This window comes from Apteryx mantelli, chromosome Z (assembly GCF_036417845.1).
Source record: "Apteryx mantelli isolate bAptMan1 chromosome Z, bAptMan1.hap1, whole genome shotgun sequence".
In the NCBI taxonomy this organism is placed as follows: Eukaryota; Metazoa; Chordata; class Aves; order Apterygiformes; family Apterygidae; genus Apteryx; species Apteryx mantelli.
This window is the reverse complement of record NC_090020.1, coordinates 84684861-84705395: the sequence shown is the minus strand read 5'-3', so window position 1 is coordinate 84705395 and position 20535 is coordinate 84684861. Positions and strand designations below refer to the sequence as shown.

Here is a 20535-nt window from a genome sequence, read left to right as displayed (position 1 = left end):
AGGATGAAGTTACGTGTGGAGAGGGGCGGTGGGTTGCCGGGCAACGGCCGCACGGGCACGCGCCGCCCTGCGTTTCCGCGGCCGCCGATTCCCCCGAGGCCGCGTCGGCTGTCCGAAGAGAAGGGCGAGGAAGAAAGAGTAACATAAGAACCTAAAATCTAAAATAAAATTAATAAAATTAAAAAAAATTAAAAATTTACCTTCCCCCTCCGCGCGCGCCTCCCCGCCACCTCCCCCGCGGCGGCGTGGCGAATTTGCGGTTGCGGACGCGTAGGCAGGCGGGGGGCGGCTGTGGCGGCGGCGGCGCGGCCATGGCGCTCCTGCGGGGTGAGGCGCGGCGGGGCGGCTCCGTGCCGCCGGGCAGGGCCGGGCAGGGCCGGGCAGGGCGGCGGGGAAGGGGAGAAGGGAGAAGGGGAGAAGTCCCGGCTTCTCAGCGTGGCGGCGGCGGGGCCGGGGAGGCGGCCGGGGGCGGCCTCCCGAGGGCGGGCTGCCCCGCGAGGGGAGGCCGCGGTGGGGCCGGGCAGGGGGACACGGGCGCCGCCGCCAGCTCGCAGGCCGCGTCTCGCACGAGGCGGCGGCGGCGGCGGCTCTGCCCCCGCCGCGGGCTCTGCCTCGAGGGCAGCCCGGGTGCGAGGCCCCCGTGACCCAGCGATCGGGGCTGGGGATTTTTGTTGACCGTCACAAAAATCGGAAACGGAGCTTTTGAACACATTTCTGTCCATTCCCCCCCCCCCGCTGTTTTGTCCATGACATGTCAGAATTGGGGCAATAGCTGAAAGTAAAAGCAACGTTTCAAAAAAAAAAAAAAAAAAAAAAGAGTAGCCGGATTAGAAAGTTAAATTGACAGCATTAGATGCAAGCGATAGAGAACTGGTACATGGTATCACTCACAAACCTCTCTGTTTTGACCCCAGATTTGCAAACCCTCTGGGGGAGGGAATGTGTTATGTTTGACTTTCTGTACTGCTTAAGTCAGTTGTACTACAAAAAATCTGTCTATATATATGTCCACTAACTAGCCATGTCTACATGCAGAAACCTGAAAGCTTCTATGTCTAAAAGTTCCTTTTGGTACATCTGACAGTTGTCTCTGCTAGCAGGAATAGTGCAGGATAAAGTCCATTTATAAGTTCTCTCAGTTCCTAAGTTTTCTGTGTTAAAAAATACTTTAGGCTCTAGGTTGTTTAAAGTTTGTGTCTCTTAAAAATAAGATACCTAACACCTAGTTAGCTTACTTTACCTAATACCTACTTTATTGCCTAATTTTGTTTAAAAAACAAATATGAAATTTATTGAAATAATTTTTTTCATATTTTACAGTGTTTCGCTACTTGACAGACTATCTAAATAATAACATAAGTCCTAAATAATAACATAAGTCATGGTTTGAAGTTTCAGTGATGAAAGGCCATCTAGGCACCAGTGCAGTAATTTTGTATTGCTCTGCTAAACTGGATGGTACAGAGAGCAGCTTTGCCTCTACTTATTTGATGTTAGTTTTTGGTGCCTAATTCAGGATCTTCACTCATATCTTGGCACAATGTTTTTCATGCACTGTTCTTGTGGCTTCATTTTTTGAGGTTAATGATTATTTTATAGATCTTTAAAATAGGATTTGACAAGTATTTTCATATGAAATGTTGAGGAGTTGGGGAATATTTCAGTTCTATATAAATACCAAATTGGCCATAAGTAGTTAACAAAACCAGATTAACAGATGTCTTGAATTGAATGTATGGTAAGGATTCAGGGTGACCTTTGCTTTCTAGCCCACAGGGTTCTTGGAGCACTGCTCTGCATGCTTTTATAGCATTCTGCTCTCTTCTAGTGTTTATCACCTTGGAAAATAGCAGTGACTCTGGAAATCTTGCCGTGGTAATGTAGAACACCAGGAACTAATGGCAGAAGTGTCAAAGGCCTTAGAGTCCCTTCTCGCTCAGGACTTCAGCTACCCTTTGCCCCTCCTGATATTCTACGGAGGGAGTGGCATTTGTAGAGGTCTCTCCCATCAAGCAAAATCAGACAGGCTCTTGAGTAATTCCCCTTAGGCTATAGCTCTGCGATCAGTTAAATCAGCATAACTCTACACCGCTGCTGGGAGAGGTTGTGCTTGTTCTTCTGCCCCTGGTAGTTCAGTCCTTAGTCTGGAATTACTGTTTTATTGAGCAGCCAGAAGGCAAACTCGCACAGGAACTGATCTAAATAGCCTCTCATTTTCTCCTGATTCTGGATTTCAGCTATCTCAGTTGTGTTGTCTGGTCTGGATTAGTTTTTGGCCCCGCAGTGCTGTTGCAGAGAAGTGGGCTGCAGTGAGCAGCCTTGATGAAAGAGAGGGAGATACTGTGGTTGTAAAAGCAAGGTTTAAGGTAAATTCCACCTCCCACCTCCAGACTGTTTACAAAGCAACACAGTGTAGCTGATTCAGCAAATAATGTAGCTAACCAACAACCTGGCCAAAAGGGAGGAGAAAGAGTTTTTCTTTTAGTTTGATCAGTTCTTTGAGCTGGCCCACAGCAAAGCCTTGCAACCAGCAGTGCAGGCACAACTATGGAGGAGATGGAGGGACAGGAATCAGTGGGAAGGGGTGGAGGCAAGGAGATGGGAGTGTTAAGGCCTGCTTTGCTACAGGGAAGGTAAACTTAGGAACATGAGATAACCCTTAAAGAGCTAATGGATGAGAGCTAAAAAATTCTGGCCCAACCTATAGATATGAAAAAAAAAAAAAAAAAAAAAAAGCATTGATAGCATTTAACGAAGACATAAACTTGAACTTGCCTAAAATATTTTCATTACAGTAAATTTCAAATAGCTAAATGAAAACTACAGGCTTAAGTTTAAATCTGTCACCTGAGCGTTTAGAAAGTCCAGGGACTACGTCTACAGTGACCTTATTAAGCAAGCCTGTTGTCCGTAAGCATAAAATTGTTAAAGCGTCCTCATTTTTGTTAAAAAGCTTGTAGAGGTTCACAGGTTGTGTCTGCTAGTAGTTTTCAGTGCCACCCCCCCCCCCCCAATTTGTACAGCTAAGTTCAAAAATTAAGATTCAGTGAATGGATTAATAATTGCTTTGGACTGAATTATCTTCCATTGCTTCCTGTCATGAAATTATCATGATGATTAAATGAATAGTGAAAAAACAAAGATGAATATAGCACATGGCCTCTTCTTACTCTACCTGCATGTATCTAAGGAGCCCCTTCCAAGCCTTGGCACAGCACCTTCCGTGCAATACCAACTTTGTTATTTTTCAGAAAACAGAGGCTTCCTCTATCAGGTATATGTTTTTAGTGACTGTGACCTTTTCTCTACACTTAAAGCTGAAGAGCTGTGATTTTTTTGGATGCATAATAGTTGGATGCATGATAGTTAGTAGCTCTTTCTTTGAGGGGGGAAAAAAATCTGCTTCTTACAGTTTGTCCTTGAAGTTGCAATTCTTGCTTGTTATACCTTAGGAGATTTCCCACATGGTCTTCTGACCATGTTCATTGTGTGTTTCAGATCCCAACATTGCATTCATATCCTTGTCAGTGGAGCAAGCTTGACCTTCACCAGTTTGGAAAGTCCTCTCCTGTAACTCACGCAGCCTGGGCTCCAAATACATGAGAGACAGAGGGGAGCACCCTCTCTCTGCCAAACTGGCCAAAGAGTATGGATTGCAAAGCTTCCAGTGGAAGGCCTGAAAGCAATCCTGTAGCATTCATGAGTAGCTTAATGAACAGGTGTTTTCATTTAGCTACATTTTTACATCTTTATGTATCCTTATAGTGCTGCTTAAAATAATCCTAGATGTTCTCATGGCAGTGGTAGGGAAGAAGGGGCGGGTGAGCTCTGCTGCTCAACTGGGCGAAAGTTCACAGGCCGCCTCCCATGTGGCAGGGAGCTGCTGTGCCAGCTAGTCAGAAGATGTTTTGTTTGGTTTAAAGACAACACTGAAATGCTTACGGGCTGCTTCTGGCCAATGTGTCTATGCACATGCACTTTGCACTGGCTCTTCCTGTCTGCTGAAAACTGGATTTTTCTCCTCAGAAACTGGAAGACAGGTGCTAAGACAGTTTAGATGATCTATATCATTATGGAAGTGTCATTAAACTTTTGATTATAGAATGTTTTTGCTCTAAAGTTAAAGGAATTAAAGTGGATATTAAACAATTTTTACTCTGTGTGAAAACTATGTCAGTGTTTACATTTCAGAATATAAGCCAACAATTTGCTGATTTTCTGTAGGATGAGGGAACTGTGTTTTCTAAAAGGCCTTTCTTCCTTAATGACAGATTATATGACGGTTGTCCATTATGGCATTTCATGAATCCTACTCTGATGCTTTTAGTACAGTTACACTAATGTCTGATGTGGTATGGCAGCCTCCTTTGTCTGCTGTATATTCCAACTATCTTTTTTTTCCAAACCTACTCTTGGAAAAGAGTTATTCCCAGAATCTTCTCAGCTTTTCCTTCTGACCATTGATTCTGCATACCTTCTCTGTCTAAAGGATTGCTACAACCTGTGTCTTACTTATCTTGAACTGCAGGGTGTTCGAGTTGTCTATATTTACAAAGCTTCTTGTGAATTTATGTTATTAATTTGAGGACGACCTGCTGATTTTCTGCTTGGTTTAGGCTCTGTGTCTGCTTACCTGCACAAAACTTTTTGATGCATTCATTCTCTTTGCTACAGGTCTGGCTGTTACCTCACATAAGTAGACATAAGGGAACTTAACTGTCCTCTTCCCTGATCCACACATAGGGATAATCCTTGCTTGTGTTGCAGGTGTATTCATTGTTGCAGCGAAGCGAACTCCCTTTGGGGCCTATGGAGGTTTGCTGAAGGACTTCACGGCCACAGATCTGACGGAACATGCTGCGCGGGCTGCGCTGGCGGCTGGCAAGGTCTCTCCTGAGATCATCGACAGTGTCATCGTTGGCAATGTCATGCAGGTTGGTAGCTTGGAAAATTTGCTGGTCGTTGATTATTTCCGTCATCTACTTCAGTGTGATTCTGTAGATAGTCACCTCTGTTTTGCAGCCAAGAATAATCAAAGGGGTGAAAATGGAATGAATAAGCATTCATAGTGTAGTGTTTCCTGTTCATATTTAAGGGACTTACCCTGCTTGATTTGTGACATTACTGGGAGCAAGACTTATCTTCCTTTTTTAGTTCCACAAAGCTGGTTTTGAAGTAGGACAAGCTGATCTTCTCTAAAATGTGGATTCAGTAAACACTGAGTTACTAATCCGTGGTACATTTTTCCTATTTTAATGACCTGAGCTGTGTAACATAATGAACAGTGAGTTTTCACTGGGTTGTATAAATCCTCTTCTTTCTGGAGACTTAACTGGTTTGAGCCCATTTCCATTGATTTTTCTCTGTAGATTTTTTTTTAAGTGAATATAATTTTACTTTGATCTGGAAGGATACATGTCTTGCCTGGCAGAAGCATTTGGGGAATTGTATCTTCTCCAAAGGGCTTGTGATGTAGAGGCAACTGTATGCATTGTGCCAGCACCGCAAAACTGCGGTTATCCGCATATCTAGATCAGCGTCTTTGTTTTAGGCAAGAAAGCAAAGAGCGTGTTTTGTTTTGTTTTGTTTTCTGACTTCACCATATTAGGTACTGATATATTGCTTGCAGTGTTGACTATTTCAAGGGTGCAGAAGAGCCAAATACCTGAGAACTTTCACAATAGGTGAACAAACATGCTATGTTCCTTCTTAAGAACTTTCAGCCAAAAAGGTAGCTTTTGATTTTTGTTTTGTTTTTCTACAGCTACCAGCTGAGCTTCTTTTATTCAACTTTTTGGTTTTTGTAAGAATTATTTGTGGTCTGGAATAACAGACAAACTGCTGCATTCAGATCTCACCTAATGTTTTTACATGAAGAACAGCATTTTGCTAATAAAAATACATTCACATTGAAATTAAATTTCTTTTCCCTTACTTCATACCTACCTCCCCCACCTCAGTAGATTTTCTTTTCTTAGTCCTGTACTGCTTTCAAGTATTATTTGATTAAGTATAAATAACTATGAGTGTATGACCATTTAAAATCCCCCTTCTTCAGCGGAATTGGCTTGGTTACACTTTTCTTTTGAACTTTCATTGTCAGGTAGCTTTGTGCTCAGAACTATGTCTTAATAATACATGTTAGCTTAGGACATGATCCCTAGAGCATAACTGTTCTTTCTGTTTGGAAAAGATCCATAACAAGCCTTTAGCAGTGTTGTTGTAATTCAGTCTTTTGGTCTGTACCAGTGCTCTAGTCAATCATCTGCTGACTCAGTAGTTGGACTGCAGCTGCCTAATCATTTTTGTTTTATCTCATGATGAATCATGGCTTATTAAAGGAATGGATCTAAAACAGACTGATCTGCGTACGGTACAAATAGAGGTGTGATATAACCATCTTTGACAAGTTTTGGAAGAATGAGATTTCACTGTTAGAACAAACCAATGTACATTAAAATATCATATGTACAAAATTTCAGAAAGTGGATATGAAGCAGCAATGGCATCTTTCCACATTTTCCACATTGCCTGTTTTTTGGAGGGCCTATCCCTGTTAACCTGAACAATTTTAATTTACCTTGAGATAATTGTTGCTTGCCAGTCCAGATCTGGCCTTTTGTCATCCCACTGTGTGGATGCTGATTTGAAATTAAGGGATAAGGGAAAAGATAAGATACTGTTAAAGTCACTGGCTTCAGAGTCTTAACATCTGCAGTACCATTTTCGGCATGATGTCTGGCTCTTCTGACAGAGTTTCTTTCAAATGCATGTTCAGACACTGGCCTTCTTTGATCATATAGGAAGGTGGTTTTTGAAATGAGTCAAAGTGCTTCTTAGGAGTAGCAGAATTTCTGTTGCACAGAGACCTGTCTTCTATCAGTGATTCAATTACAACATTCAAACTTTTGATCAAGACTTTTACTTCCCAAAGAAATAAGCGTGTAACAAAAACTCCCGTTTGTTCTGTCTGCAGAGCTCCGCAGATGCTGCTTATATTGCAAGACATGTTGGTTTACGTGTGGGAATTCCTGTCCCAGTTCCAGCCCTCACTGTCAACAGACTCTGTGGCTCTGGTTTCCAGTCCATTGCCAATGGATGTCAGGTAGAAAGCCCTTTCTTTCTGTATTTCTGCATTATCTTTAACCTTTATCAGGCTGTTAACATGAGAGGAGAGACTTGTTTGGAAACATGTAGTGTGTGTTTGGGTATTATCATGGATTTTTAGTTACCGCTGGTCAAGGCTTACTGTTGTCCTGCATGGTTGTGTGCAGCAGTTCGGCCAGCACAGCACTGTTTTTGTGGATGGTTTTAAAAATCATCATTGGAGTTATTTTGAGTTTAATAGAAGGAATGCAACAAGTGTTAACTCAGTTGTGCAGTAGTTGCATTCTGTGATCCTGTTTGTGTGAATAGAAATTACTGGGCATCAGAACCATTACCAGAGTTTATTTTTTGCCCATTGTTTATATCCTCACCTAGCCAGTAAGCAGCAACCTGTGCTTATTAAGCGTTATTTTGTTCAAAGATCCAAAGCCTCTCATGAGTTAGATAATTTATAGCACCACTGTTTTTAAAATAGGAGAAAACCAACTTCTCTTTGAAGAGAGAAGTCTAAATAGTTGGCCAAAATCACTGAGTAAGATTAATGGAAAACCAGTTAATGGCTAGAAGTCAAATCTGATGACTCCTATTCTCTTCATTTCTGCTGGACTAATCAACACCTCTGTCAAACATGGAACTTGTGGCAGAATTTTAATGTGTGCTTTAGAAGTTTCTTGGGATGTTTTTTACCAAATACCTAAGGGTTTTTTGGCTGTGTTTATTCCATTCTTACAGTAAGTACAGTTGATTTGTTGTTAAGTATTCTTGCAATCAGATCTCATTGTTCATTTTGTCACTAATGCTTTTTTTGCTTAAAAATGCTGATGTGAGCTGTCTCTGCTGCTCGCAGAGAAGTGTTGCTCTTGTTTTCTATTTGTCACAGGATTTGCTCTCTGCCAAATCAAAAATAGCTTTTATTCTATCCTTCAGAAAAGAAACAGCACACACTTTTTATCCAAGTAGCAATTAGTCATTACAGTGGTACAGTGATTTTTATTTGATTTGTTTGGTTGGTCAAGGAAGAAAGAGACTTTACAAAATGAAAGTGTATTTTATAAATATTTGAGCAACAGTATAGTTAAAAAAAAAAAAAAAAGTTCTTGTTGGCTGGGGAATTATTTCAGATCTAATCCTCTAGAGAGAAGAATGTGGAAGACAGTGCAAAGTTGAGGTCACAGGTTTACAGTAATATTCACCTGAATAGTGGTCTTTCTAGTGGTCTCTGGAAAGTCTATGCACACAAGAAGAATTAGTCTGCACTAAAAAAAAAATATGTTGGAGATTTTTGACCACTTACGTTGAAAGAGTGGTCATAAGATCTTTTCCAAATATCACATTTCCCCAGTATATCTAATGTCAGTCATAGCAATTATTAAGAAATAGTAAATATTAACTAGTTTTTTAAATATTAACTAATATTTACTATTTAGTAAATATTAACTAGTCATCTCAAATGCATATCAAGATGATTTCATCTGCTTCCATTCCAGCACAGAAATATTCTGTGTTGTCTACCTAAGTGAATCATTTTAAGGAAGCAGTATTTTGAATGGTCAGGGCATGTGTTTAGGAGATGGGGCTATGCCAGTGATGAATTAGTGTGTGATTTTTTTTTTTTATTATTATTTATTTGGTTTTTGGCAGTTCACTTGGCTAATGTTTTCTAAAACAATGTCTCATTTTTTTAGGCTCATAGGACCTAAAAAAAAAGAGTTGCTTTGTTTTTGTGGTACTAATATTTAAAAAAATCAGGCCAAACATCTTTTAACCTAACCATACAAGCATGGCAATGCTTAATGGCTTTCTTCCTCAGTCCTGTCATAGGCATATACCCTTATTCTCTTCCAGGCCTCACTGGTATAATCCTGCTGCGTTGACAGCTGGGTGAATGAGCACCTAATGAAAGTGGCAGACCCCCCTCTTAATAGAGGGTTAAACCCTTCATAAATATATGCATAAATAAGCATGAATTCATTCTGTGTGTGGCTTTGTAGGTGACAAAGTGCTTTTGTCTTACGAAAACAGCAAACTAAATCCTAGATCTGTTTTGTTTTTATGTTAACAGGAAATTTGCCTTAATGACTCAGAAGTGGTTCTGTGTGGTGGAACTGAAAATATGAGCCAGTCTCCTTATGCTGTTCGAAACATTCGATTTGGAACCAAATTAGGAGCAGATCTCAAGGTTCAGTACTATCCTTTTTGCCTATGAATAAAGTTGTGTTTACAGAGCAACAGGAAGTATTGGACGCATAGACACTGTAGTCTTGCAAATGAAATCGTTGGAGAATAGATCCAAATTCAGTTGTTCAAAGCATTTATCAAGTATTCAGACATTAAAAAAACAGTTCAGGTAATTTTTATTAAGAATGCCAGTTTTCTAGCTTTTCCAAAACTATATATGAATTCCTGAAGACTGTATTTGAATTCCTGTCCCATGTGAAACGTATCAGTAAACTCTTACATACAAAACTTAGTTCACTTGGTATATCCCATCAAAGTAGTGTATATAATATAAAAACTTTTCTATTGTCAGAGGCTGTGAAATAGAGATGCCTAAAGAGTTTAGGTAAAGCTAGTAAGGCTAGCAATGGAGAGGTGGACTGGTAGAGAACACGTATGCCTCCAAGTTGTAAGCATCTTTCAACTTAAAAATGAAGAACTGAAGTTAAATCTATTGACAGAGGAGTTATTCTAACAATTTCTTCTGAAGATGAATTCTCAGTGAATACAGTGGGAAATTTGCAGCAGGGAGCGCTTCTGCTCTGATAATTACTGTTTACTCAGCGAGCCTTAACCAAATCAAATTCTTAAATTAGGATCTTTCAATATTTCAGCTTTTTTTTTTTTTTTCTCTGCACTGTTTTTTTACACTATGAAGTACGCTTGACTGTCCTTCCTGTGAATACTTTGTGGCACTGTGACTGAGCCTCAGTCCTTACAGAAAGCCCCTTCACAGAGTTGCTAATCACACTGAGCCTCCACAGGTGCCGTTAGATCCTTACCATGAAGGTAACTGAATTATACGGTTACAGGTGGACGAGTGATTTATCTTGCAAAACTTTACTTGTGACAGGGAGATGAGAAAATCTAGCTGGACTGCCTGGGCTTGCCTTTATTAGGTTAATTGAAGTTAAGCTTAGGTATTTTCTCACCTGAGGCCTTTTACCCCCAGAAAGCTTTAACTTGAGTGTAGTGGAGATTTTACCTGGCATTAGGGAAAGAGCCAAAGAGTCAGTAAGCTGCTGTGCAGCTTCACAGTTCCTCGCTTTTCGTTCTTGGTACCAGAAAGCCAGATATGTTTTCTTGTGGCTCTCTAGTAAATAATTCATATAGCAGTAAAATACACTGAAAAACTAAAAATCACAGGCTTTTCCCAAACCTCTCAGGCCACATAGGAATGAAAGGAGCTGCACTAAACAAAACACAGAGTAATTAAAATAACACACAAGAGCTTGCATGCTCTTTTGCTTTGTATTTGTTCTAATTTAAATAAAGTATCCGTAGGTAACTTGACTTAATTTTGCAGAGTGACGCTGCCTTCCAAGAGGCTAGTGAATAATTAAAAACTATTAATGTTAAAATTGCTCTACATAATAATTTTCTTTTAATTATGTTCCATGCAGATGGAAGACACATTGTGGGCAGGTCTAACTGACATGCATGTTAAAACACCTATGGGAGTTACAGCTGAAAACCTGGCTGCAAAATACAACATCACACGAGAGGACTGTGACCGATATGCGATCAAAACACAACAGAGATGCAAAGCTGGTTAGTAAATCCAGGAATGGAAGTGCTTATATGGTATCAATTTCAAATCTGTTTAGCTTACAGCATCAATTCAAAGTATTTTTAAGTTGTGTGTAGCTCGTATGTTGCTTGATTTTTGTGGTTTTAAAATCCTTTTGTGTGTGTGTGTGGTCTTTCACCTTTTTTCTGCATAAAGGATGAAACTGCAGACAGCAAAGGGTTTTAAGATGGTAGTAGCAGTGCCACATTACAGGTCCGTTCTTCAGATCCTAGACCAAACTGAGCTGTGTCAGTGGTGGGAAGGGAAGAAGCCATCGTGTGCTTCTAAATCGGTTGTTTGAGGAGTTATTTAAAGCAGTAGGCAGTAAAACATGAATGGATTTTTTTTTAGCTTTAAGGTGATCAAATATATGTGATTTTATTTAATAAATTTACTGATTTTTGTGATAACAGTGACTACTGTGTAAAGTAGTAAAGTTGCCTGTAAAGCCTCTGGCATGCCTTCTCTTAGTATTTTACTGGACGTATACCAGCAATAATTCTAGCCTGTGATCCTGCTGCTCTACGACTGGCTATTCACAGTTGCTGTTTGAGCTTCATTTCAGTTTCTCAGACTGTAAAATTAGTAGCATTTTCTATCTTTGGAAACATTGGAAAGTTTAACAAGATCTGTAGTGGATGATACTTTTGAAAGTGTTAACATTCACGCAGTTTTTTTATACTACGATATATGCTATCTTAATCTTGGTACCGTATAGGGGTATATTCCCTTTGTTGTGCCCAAACAGGAACGTTCCCCTGTTTGGTGGTGGTTGTATGTTGCTGGTAGGTGTGGTGCCAGACCCTCCTGCAAGAAGAGGTCAGCCTTGCTCCCACCGATTGACTCAATGAGACAAAGAGCGCAGCTACCTTCCCCCTAGAGGTGTAACACTATTCCTGTGCCATGAGGCCTGCATATAAAACACAGAGCAGGGCAAATCATTGTATTGCTTTAAAAGAAAAAAAAAGTAACTTCTCCTTTTCAGCAAGTCAAACTGTATTTTGCTTTGAATGTAAAAGAGTTGACTCCAAGAGCGGAGTCACTTAGAACCGCTGTGCTGCTATAGAGGGTAGCTTTAGCCTGAAGCTTGTGTATTTTTTGCAGAATCAGGCTCTTTATTGTTTAGAAAAAAAATGCACAAAAACATAACAAAAAACCTTTGTGACCTGCAGTTATTACACAAATTGAATGTTTTCCTGTTTTGCACGGTCTACTGAGGAGTCAAATGTCATAGAAATAGTGCATTTTGCAGAACCTTTCTCTATTTTCTGAATAAAGAGATTTAAACAATGCAAAAAAGTCACATTTTAAAATGTGTATCTGCTAGGAGAAAAATATGTAAAGTATTACTCATCTGAAACACACACCAAAAAAAAGTTCTGAAATTGTCTGTATATGCGGACAAATGCATCTTGGATGGTCTGGCTTGTGTAGTTGTTCTGCTTTGCTGGCTATGTCAATAATTAATCATTTGTTTACAAAAATGTTATAACACAGCAGACAAGTGATTCACTTTGAAGCCTTTCTATTGAGAACACAAGTGTATGTTTAGCTGGGAAAAGCCCCTGCAAGATCAAAGAAGTAATGTAACTTTACTCAGGGAAAAAAAATATTGTTAGCTATTGTTATCTTAGTGTCATTTGCCTTTTGATACAAAGATACTGTAATTCCTGCGTGTTTTGTTTGCCCTGTGATACAAGTAACCCGCTCTAGGGGGGGTTGAATTTGAAAATACTGAGTAAGTGGTGTGACTGCCGGCAGGCTGAGTAATGAGCCCCTTGGCAGGATGCTTTCGCCTGGCTTGCTGCCTCTCCCTAGTGGCAATGGAACGGCCGTTCAGGCAGAAAATGCTGTCTGCCTGTCACATGTCCCCTCCTGCCTGAGCAGAACGGGGCTGGTGGTGCCCTTTAGGTGGCATGTCTTGCCTTGTCTTCCCCGCAGCACAGCAGCATTGCCTTCGGCGTGCCTGACTCCCCTCCTTCCTTTCCTCTCCGCTGCAGAACAGTCCTCTCCCACGCCAGCCCACATCCTTTTGGCCTGTCAACATGAGCTATAATTGATCTAAATCCTTTTAATTTCTTTTGCATATCACACGCTATTCTACAACCCTAGCCGGCATCAATATGAATTAAAGAACTTTCTTTGTAACGCATCTTGATGTGTCACGTTATGGCTGTAATATGGGTAACTACACTGTGTACTAGGAATAGCAATACTTTGACTTCTGTTCATCTCTTTGTGGAGCAAAATATCTGAGATGCTTCTTAGTGAACAGTTTTACAGAGTTTTCAGGAAGTTTATCTGCATGGCAGGACAGACCCTGGTATGACATAGTGATGTGTGTGCACCACAGCCCAGCTTGGGAGGGGGTGAACAGGCGACAAGCAGCACCTTTGCTACTGATCTAGCTCCTAACAGTTACCTTGGTGGCTGCAGGATCTCTTTGCCGTTTAATGTGGAAAGCCTAGAGCAGGCTGAGCGTGGGGAGAGCCTCCTTACCTGTATCCAGATATTTAACGTTGAAATGGCGAGCCAGACAGTGGAAGACTTAACAAATGGGGTTGTGATGGCCGTGGTGCTTCAAAAGATAGACTCAGCTTGCTTTTATGAAAACTTGTTAAAACAGAATCAGAACAGAACAAAGTACTTACTTAGAGGGTAAAGGTAAAAAACGTGGAAATGATAAATTTGGGGGTTATAACTGTGAGATTCTAGGGCAACAGATTCAGGACTTCACCCTTTCCCACGTTAACTTGATTGGAGTTAGTCTGATGCTGCAGAGCTTGGGACAGTGCTTCAGCTCCTCTGGGATGTGAATGGAAGCAAGGGTACATCCAGTACCTTGTAAAAACGTTGTGAATAACTAGAAAGGGAAATGGCAGAACTGAGACAACAGGTTATAGAGCTTAGTACGTTAGCAGAAGGGTTAGAAAGCCATGTAGAGTCATACAAGGAAGAACTGTTAGATCTTTTGAATTCTGAAAACAAATCCAGATGGCTGTAATACCAACGTTGTACTTTCGTGCTGTAATCCTGCATTTGTATAGTCGTGCAAGCTCACCAAGGGACCAAGAGTTTTCTCCTACTGCTGTGAATTCATGTCAAAACAGTCCAGTGAAGACAGTTTCTGATCTTTAGAAAGATTTCAGTCAGTTCTGTATAGTTGTGTCAGTGGATACAGGAGTGTCGCTTGTAACTTTTATTAATCACCTATGAATCTGTTGCATCCCCTGCTGATTTTGATAACTGACTCCTGCCGTTGGTAGGGCCTTGGCTAGAAACTGTGCTACTGAAGAGGCTTTTGCTCCTTTCTTGTTTTGTGTGTGATTTTTAGGATTTTGCCTTGCTGCCTTCATCTTCTGCTTGTTATGACCAGTGCATCTTATCTCACGCTAAAGACAGGATCCTGTGGCTTGTCAGGGAAACAAAAAAATTGTGTAGAACTTAAAATAAAAGTTTAGAGGTAGCTAAATAACATCAGACAAGACAGTTTCAGTGTCTGAGTTTTAAATCCTTTAAATCCTTTAGAGATAAATCTGTGGGATGATTTGAAGAGGCTGGTAGTCTTGCTACATTTTGGGGAGATGTGAGTTTTGGTTTTGAACTGAAGTGTTCACATCAACATTGTGGACACAAAAGGTAGGGTTTAGTTGCCTGAATATTGGCATCTGCTGTCATCTTAGGTGCTGTGGCTGGATGCTCTTATGGGCATCTTAGATACCTGCAGTGTCTTGAATTGTCTCAGGCTCTTTAGGCAGCTGAATCCCATGCTAAGATCCTGACTTGGAGTGCCAGCCCCTTTGGAGGAGCAGCTTGGCCTGGATTTTCAGTTGATATACAGTAGCTTACGCCAGTTATCAGTAGAGAAGATGTGGCTCAGTATTTTTTTTCCCTTTCTGTCTCAGTGAGATTTGAAGCTTCTTGGCCCTTTGATAAACTGCAGAACAGTAGAATAAAACAAAAGTACAGGGGGTCTGTAGCAAAAATAAATCTAGTGGTTAAAAAAAGAAGTTGTTATTTAAACTTGAAATAGCACTGTAATGTTAGAGACTTTGGAGAATTTTGAGGCTGGTTTTGTACGGTTTATGCCCAATTTCTAAAAAACAAACAGACAGTAAAACCCCGACCAGCCTATTTAAACAAGACAAAGTATAAGCAGAGCTGTTCCTGAACTCCTGGTTCAAACAGAGTGAAACTTGTGTGTACGTGAAAATGGGATTATTGGTCATGCTGGGCAATCATCTGTTACTATTTTTATCACAGGTCTTTTATTTTCCTTTTTGTGGTCGTAGCTTATGATGCTGGTTACTTTAATGCTGAGATGGCACCAGTTGAAGTGAAAACCAAAAAAGGGAAAGAAAGTATGCAAAAGGATGAGCACCCAAGACCCCAGACTACACTGGAACAATTGGCAAAACTCCCATCTGTCTTTAAGAAGGATGGAACGGTCACTGCTGGGAATGCTTCAGTGAGTACGTCAAAGTCTGGGATTGTGAAGGTGTCACCTCTAAGGTTCTCCAGACTTGTTATTACTGTATTTCTCCCTTACTGAGCCATCTTTGGCTGTCAGAGTTGTCTTCTGCCAGAAGTGATTCCTAATTCTGCAACTGAATTGCAGCACGTAGCTTGCCCCCGGTTGACTATTCCAGCCCCTGGATGGTGAGGGATCCTTCAGTCTGCTCCTATGTCCTAAAATACGGTTCTTTGTAGTGTCCCTGTCCTTTTGTCAAGGCGTCCGCACTTCTTCATCAGCCTTGAATGTATGTGGCTGATGTCTGCTATGACTGTATAACTCTGCTGGAATTAGCTGTTCTTTCCTTTAGGGGTAAAGGTTACTTAACACTTGCTTTACAAACCATGTATATGATTACTGGGCATATTGCTGCTCAGCTTTGTACTGCGATTAGTATCCTCTGTAGTCCAAAACACGTTTTGCTCTTACTCAAAGTAGACTAGGAGTTTAGCAGCATATCATTAGGGGCTGTTCCTCTTACAGACATTACCTTAATCAATTGATTGATGGGTTTTGGGCCAGAAGGACCTCTATGATCTTACAGTCTGAATGCCTGCGTAAAATAGATGATAGCCACAGTAAATATGAGTGTCTGAAAAGCGTCTTTTATAATTAAAAGCATGTACATTATTCAATATTAATAGTGTCCCTGCAAGTCTACAGAATGATGTTTCCAGTGCAAGGGAGACTTTTAGTGGCAAAAAAATGTGTTTTACTTTTCTAAAATATTGAAATTAATTAAACATCTGTATTTACCTTTGTTTCACAGTCCACAGAGTAGCAGAAGGTTGTGGTTTGTTTTCTTGATAAACTAATACAATCGTGTATTAAAAGTTAATAACAACTCCTTGGATCCAATTTTTTTTAAGAGGGGCATATTTAGTATAAAGCGTTTTTTCCACTAAGAATGCTTTTCTCTTTTATTCCAAGGGTGTGTGTGATGGCGCTGGAGCGATCATCATTGCCAGTGAATCAGCACTTAAAAAGCACGGTCTCACGCCCCTGGCAAGAGTAGTAGCCTATCACTCATGCGGCTGCGACCCTACCATCATGGGCATTGGTAAGCTGCGATAAAGCACGTTCTTTGTGAAGCAATATTAAAATATTCTTGTGTTGGGTGTTATAAGGGAAAGAATGGGAGGCTGCAGTGTGCTGAGTGTGCTTAGTTTCCCAGAAGCCTTAAATCCCATTACTGTATGTATAACTGTGAGTTGACTTTCTCACTTCTTGCTGAAGGAGTATTGGCTATGTGTATCCCTTTCAGCTGTTACTCAGTTGTTCAGGCTAAGAATGGATTCCAGTAAACAACTTCTGTTGAGGTGTTATTTTGGAGAACCAACTGCTTTTTTTGTTAGTCCCATATTTTATGCTTTCTAATCAAGCAGCTGTTAAGTGCAAGTGAACCCTCAACGCTGATCCAGACACCCCAGCATTTTTTCCCCCTATTTTTGGTTTGTAGACAGCATTGTATACCAGCATTTCTTTTCCCTTCTGCCACTCCTTTCAGAGCAGTGATTGTTGGCTGGTTTCATGTGTCAGTAGAAATGCAAATGAAGCATTGTCGGATTTGCTTTCCTGTTCAGGCAATCCTACTAACGCAACCTTTAAAGCAAATGCAGAGGGAGGGTTTCTTTCCCGAGTCTTCATGCTTCCATTGTGCTCTCCAAACTAGCCCATTCTTTCTAGGTCAGGCAACTCTTTTAGCCTGTTTAAAAACTTCATAAATCATATGGAGAAACAGTTAGTATCTCCTAGTAACTCTTAAACAACACAGCTCGTCTGCAGCTACTCAAAGAGACCAAATGAGATTCATAGACATGACAGAAACAGATCTGAGAACAGAGGAGCTCGGAGTGAGCAACTGCCCTGTCACATACTGATGGTGTTAGGGAGTCCTGCCTCACAGTTTCTAGTGAAAGGATTCATTATCTTAAAAAGTCTCCTTGGCTGTCCTTAATGGTCTGTGCATTGTCTACATGAGATCCTCCCATTACCCTCACACATACAGACATGCTAAAATCGGTATGTAATAAGATACATTAAGGGTCCAGCATTAAGCCTGTATCTTTCTAATGATCTGCTGAACTTTGAACTGGGCCCTTTCCTCTTTCAATTTTTCTTTCTCTTTGCTCAGTTACTTGTTTTTATTCTTTTCATTTTTGACCTATGAGTTGTCAACACCATTTTTTGGTACTGAGATGCTTGAATAGCGTTTTAGGATTGTTTTTGTTTGTCTTATGATCAGCTCCTATCTAACATCATGATATCGTTGTCTTGCAGGTGCATGTCTAATTAGCCCTTTCATATTCTCTTTAAGTGTCTCTTTCCTTAGGTAGCTCTGCTTTGAGAATAAACTCCCCTAGTGAATTAGATAAATTTGTAGATGTCAGCTTTCTTCAAGAGAATGATTTTATTACCAGACTTAGTAATATTCTCCAAAAAATGTTACTGACTTCAGTTGGTTGGTTTGACCTGGGTTTAAGGAATTTATTTGTTTATTTTTTTTAACTAGAAGATTTACAGGTAAGTTGTGTTTAGAACATCAAAGCAGTAATACCCATAAGGTAAATGTACTCCACCAAAGTCCAGAAATCCTGCCTTTTTGTTTTTATTTTGTTTATCTGGAGGCAGCGAGTGGTAGAGCCCGAGGCCAAGACTGCTGGAAAGGAGAATATCTCAGAAGAGTCTTGAGATTGTTTTGGTGATTGTCAGTCCTCTTGACTTGAAAGTTATGTATGTGTTTACTAACACATCTGTGCAGCGGTAATGACACTCCTAATTCTCCCTGGCAGCGTGTGGAGGAAGCTGCCAACTGGGAGTTCTGAGATGTAGGAGTTTTCTTACCACCTAATAAAGCAGGTGAGCAGCATATCTGGAATTCATTGGCTCAGTAAGGGGTCATGAGCTAGGTAATCTGATGAGGCTTTATGAGGCTATCCTATGAATAACATTTTTAAAAGCCTTTTTCTTTTTTTTAATAACTGCATACAATTCCCCAATAGGCCCTGTACCTGCAATTACTGAAGTCCTGAAGAAAGCAGGACTGACCCTGAAGGACATGGATTTGGTGGAGGTAAGGAGGGTGACGGGAACAGTGAGGCTACTGTTGGCCTTTTTAGCAGGAACGTTCCACTTATACATGTAGCCTGTCATCATGAGGCAGGTGTTTCTGCATGCCTAGAGCCTGCTTGTCCCAACTCACCTCCCTGACCTCTGTCCAGCCAGTTTCTACTGTGCAGTTGCATGGGCAATACAAAGATCTGAGGCTCATGGAGGCTGAAAATTGTTTGATAGCAAAACAGAAAATATCCTCGGGTGACATAAGGTTACTCTGTTGGCTGGATTGTTAATGTTTTATTTAAGTTAGCTGAAACTCTCCATTTGTGAACAATGTCATTTTTTTGCTAGAAAAATAGGCTCTTTGCACACGCATTGTATCAGAATATACCACACCTTTTCTATAAAATGTGCTACATATTTGCATTGTATCGCATGTGCCAGAAGGATTTGAACTTACAGTGGGTTGGAGTGGCAATTTATGCATTGTCTGAGTACACTTTTAAAAACACAGAATATAGTATTTCTTTTACTCAAAACGTCCAGGAGAAGAAATGTACCTCGTTTGATCTTGAATGCACACATGCTGCTGAAAGCTGGTGCAGAGAGTCAAGCATGGACAGCTGTATTGTTCCTGTGGTGTTTTAGGTGAATGAGGCATTTGCGCCCCAGTATCTGGCAGTTGAAAAAGCTTTGGGCCTTGACCCTGAAAAAACCAATGTCAATGGAGGTGCCATCGCGATCGGTCATCCTTTGGGTGCTTCGGGATCACGGATCACAGCTCATCTGGTTCATGAATTAAGGTGTGTACACAGTTTTTCTACAGAAATATTTCAACATTAGTTCAGGCTTTATAATATTTCTTCAAAAAATGAAGAATATGTGTATTCCAAAACCCCATCTTTAATTGTACATTTGAAAAATTGATAGCTAGTTCCCTTTCATAAAATTGGGAGAAGAGCTACCATGGTCTTATAAATAAAAGTCACTTTCACTGTTACTTTTTCTGCGCAGGCGTCGTGGTGGGAAATACGCAGTTGGGTCAGCTTGCATTGGAGGTGGACAAGGTATTGCTCTCATCATTGAGAACACAGCCTGAGAGATTCTGGAGACTTCAGTGTTGCACAGATTCATAATTCCCCGAAAAACTATGCCTGTTGTGAAGATAAAGCATCACTACCTCCCTTCATTTGGTGCCATTCCTGCAAGGTGAAGGAATGGCTGAGAAGTCTTGATTTCTGAAAAAGAAAATTCAATAATGTCTCTCTAATGGAAGAAAGTGTAAAGCCAACATAATCTTACACTGATTAAGTAGTTTCTAAAAACCTCTTTTCAATCAAAGTAAATGTATTTCTGAAGGCAAAATTCTTTTAATTTCCTGAGGAAAATGCCTGTCAGTCTTTCACCAAAGCTGCCTTAATATAGCAGTACAGCTTTTTAAGCAAGTATTGCTTTAACTTTTCTTCCTTCAGCTACTTCTGCTGCCTGACACATGTACCTCCTTTGTCATTGGGAAAGGTGAACATTTAATTGGAGACCTTCTGAAGTATGTACTGATTGTAGATTCATGGCTGTAACTTGTACCCTGCTGTTTTGCAAGGGAAAAGAAAATGGGAGGAAGCTAAATTTTCCATTGTGCCTCTCAAAAGAACAATAAATGTAACTGAAAAAAGAGCCTGCTGGTTTTCTTAAAAATGTGAATTACTGTGAGAATCGTTAATCAGTGTTTGTTATTTGAGATGCTGCTTTTCCTGGCTGAGGAATAACTGGTGTTTACTAGGTAATTTCTAGAGAACTCTGGCAAATCTGCTAGCCTTCCAAGGAGGAGTGTGTTGCATGTAACTAGTGCTGCATGGTACAACTCATTTCTTAACTTCTTCTTACAGTATCATCCTTATTTCTTGGGTCACGTAATATGGGGGACAGATCCCATGTTAGAGACAGCACGCTTCTCCACAGTCCGTACTGTGCTACGTAGACTAGAATAGTAGCAGACACGTCAGTCTTCACTGTGATATCTTTTTCTCTCCCTCTATCCCCATCAAAATATTGTTTCACTGCAGCTTGTTCC

The 20535-nt window shown here is 40.5% G+C and overlaps 1 protein-coding gene across 1 annotated transcript; it reads left to right on the top strand.

Annotated features, from left to right (window-relative positions):
* Nucleotides 1–278: 278 nt before the first annotated feature.
* Nucleotides 279–20138, top strand: ACAA2 (acetyl-CoA acyltransferase 2). Its single transcript, XM_067315614.1, has 10 exons — nt 279–327; nt 4768–4934; nt 6977–7105; nt 9170–9286; nt 10728–10875; nt 15187–15362; nt 16338–16467; nt 18410–18480; nt 19113–19267; nt 19479–20138. The coding sequence occupies exons 1-10, from the start codon at nt 312–314 to the stop codon at nt 19561–19563; spliced, it is 1194 nt and encodes a 397-aa protein (XP_067171715.1). The 5' UTR covers nt 279–311; the 3' UTR covers nt 19564–20138.
* The last annotated feature ends 397 nt before the right edge of the window (nt 20139–20535 follow it).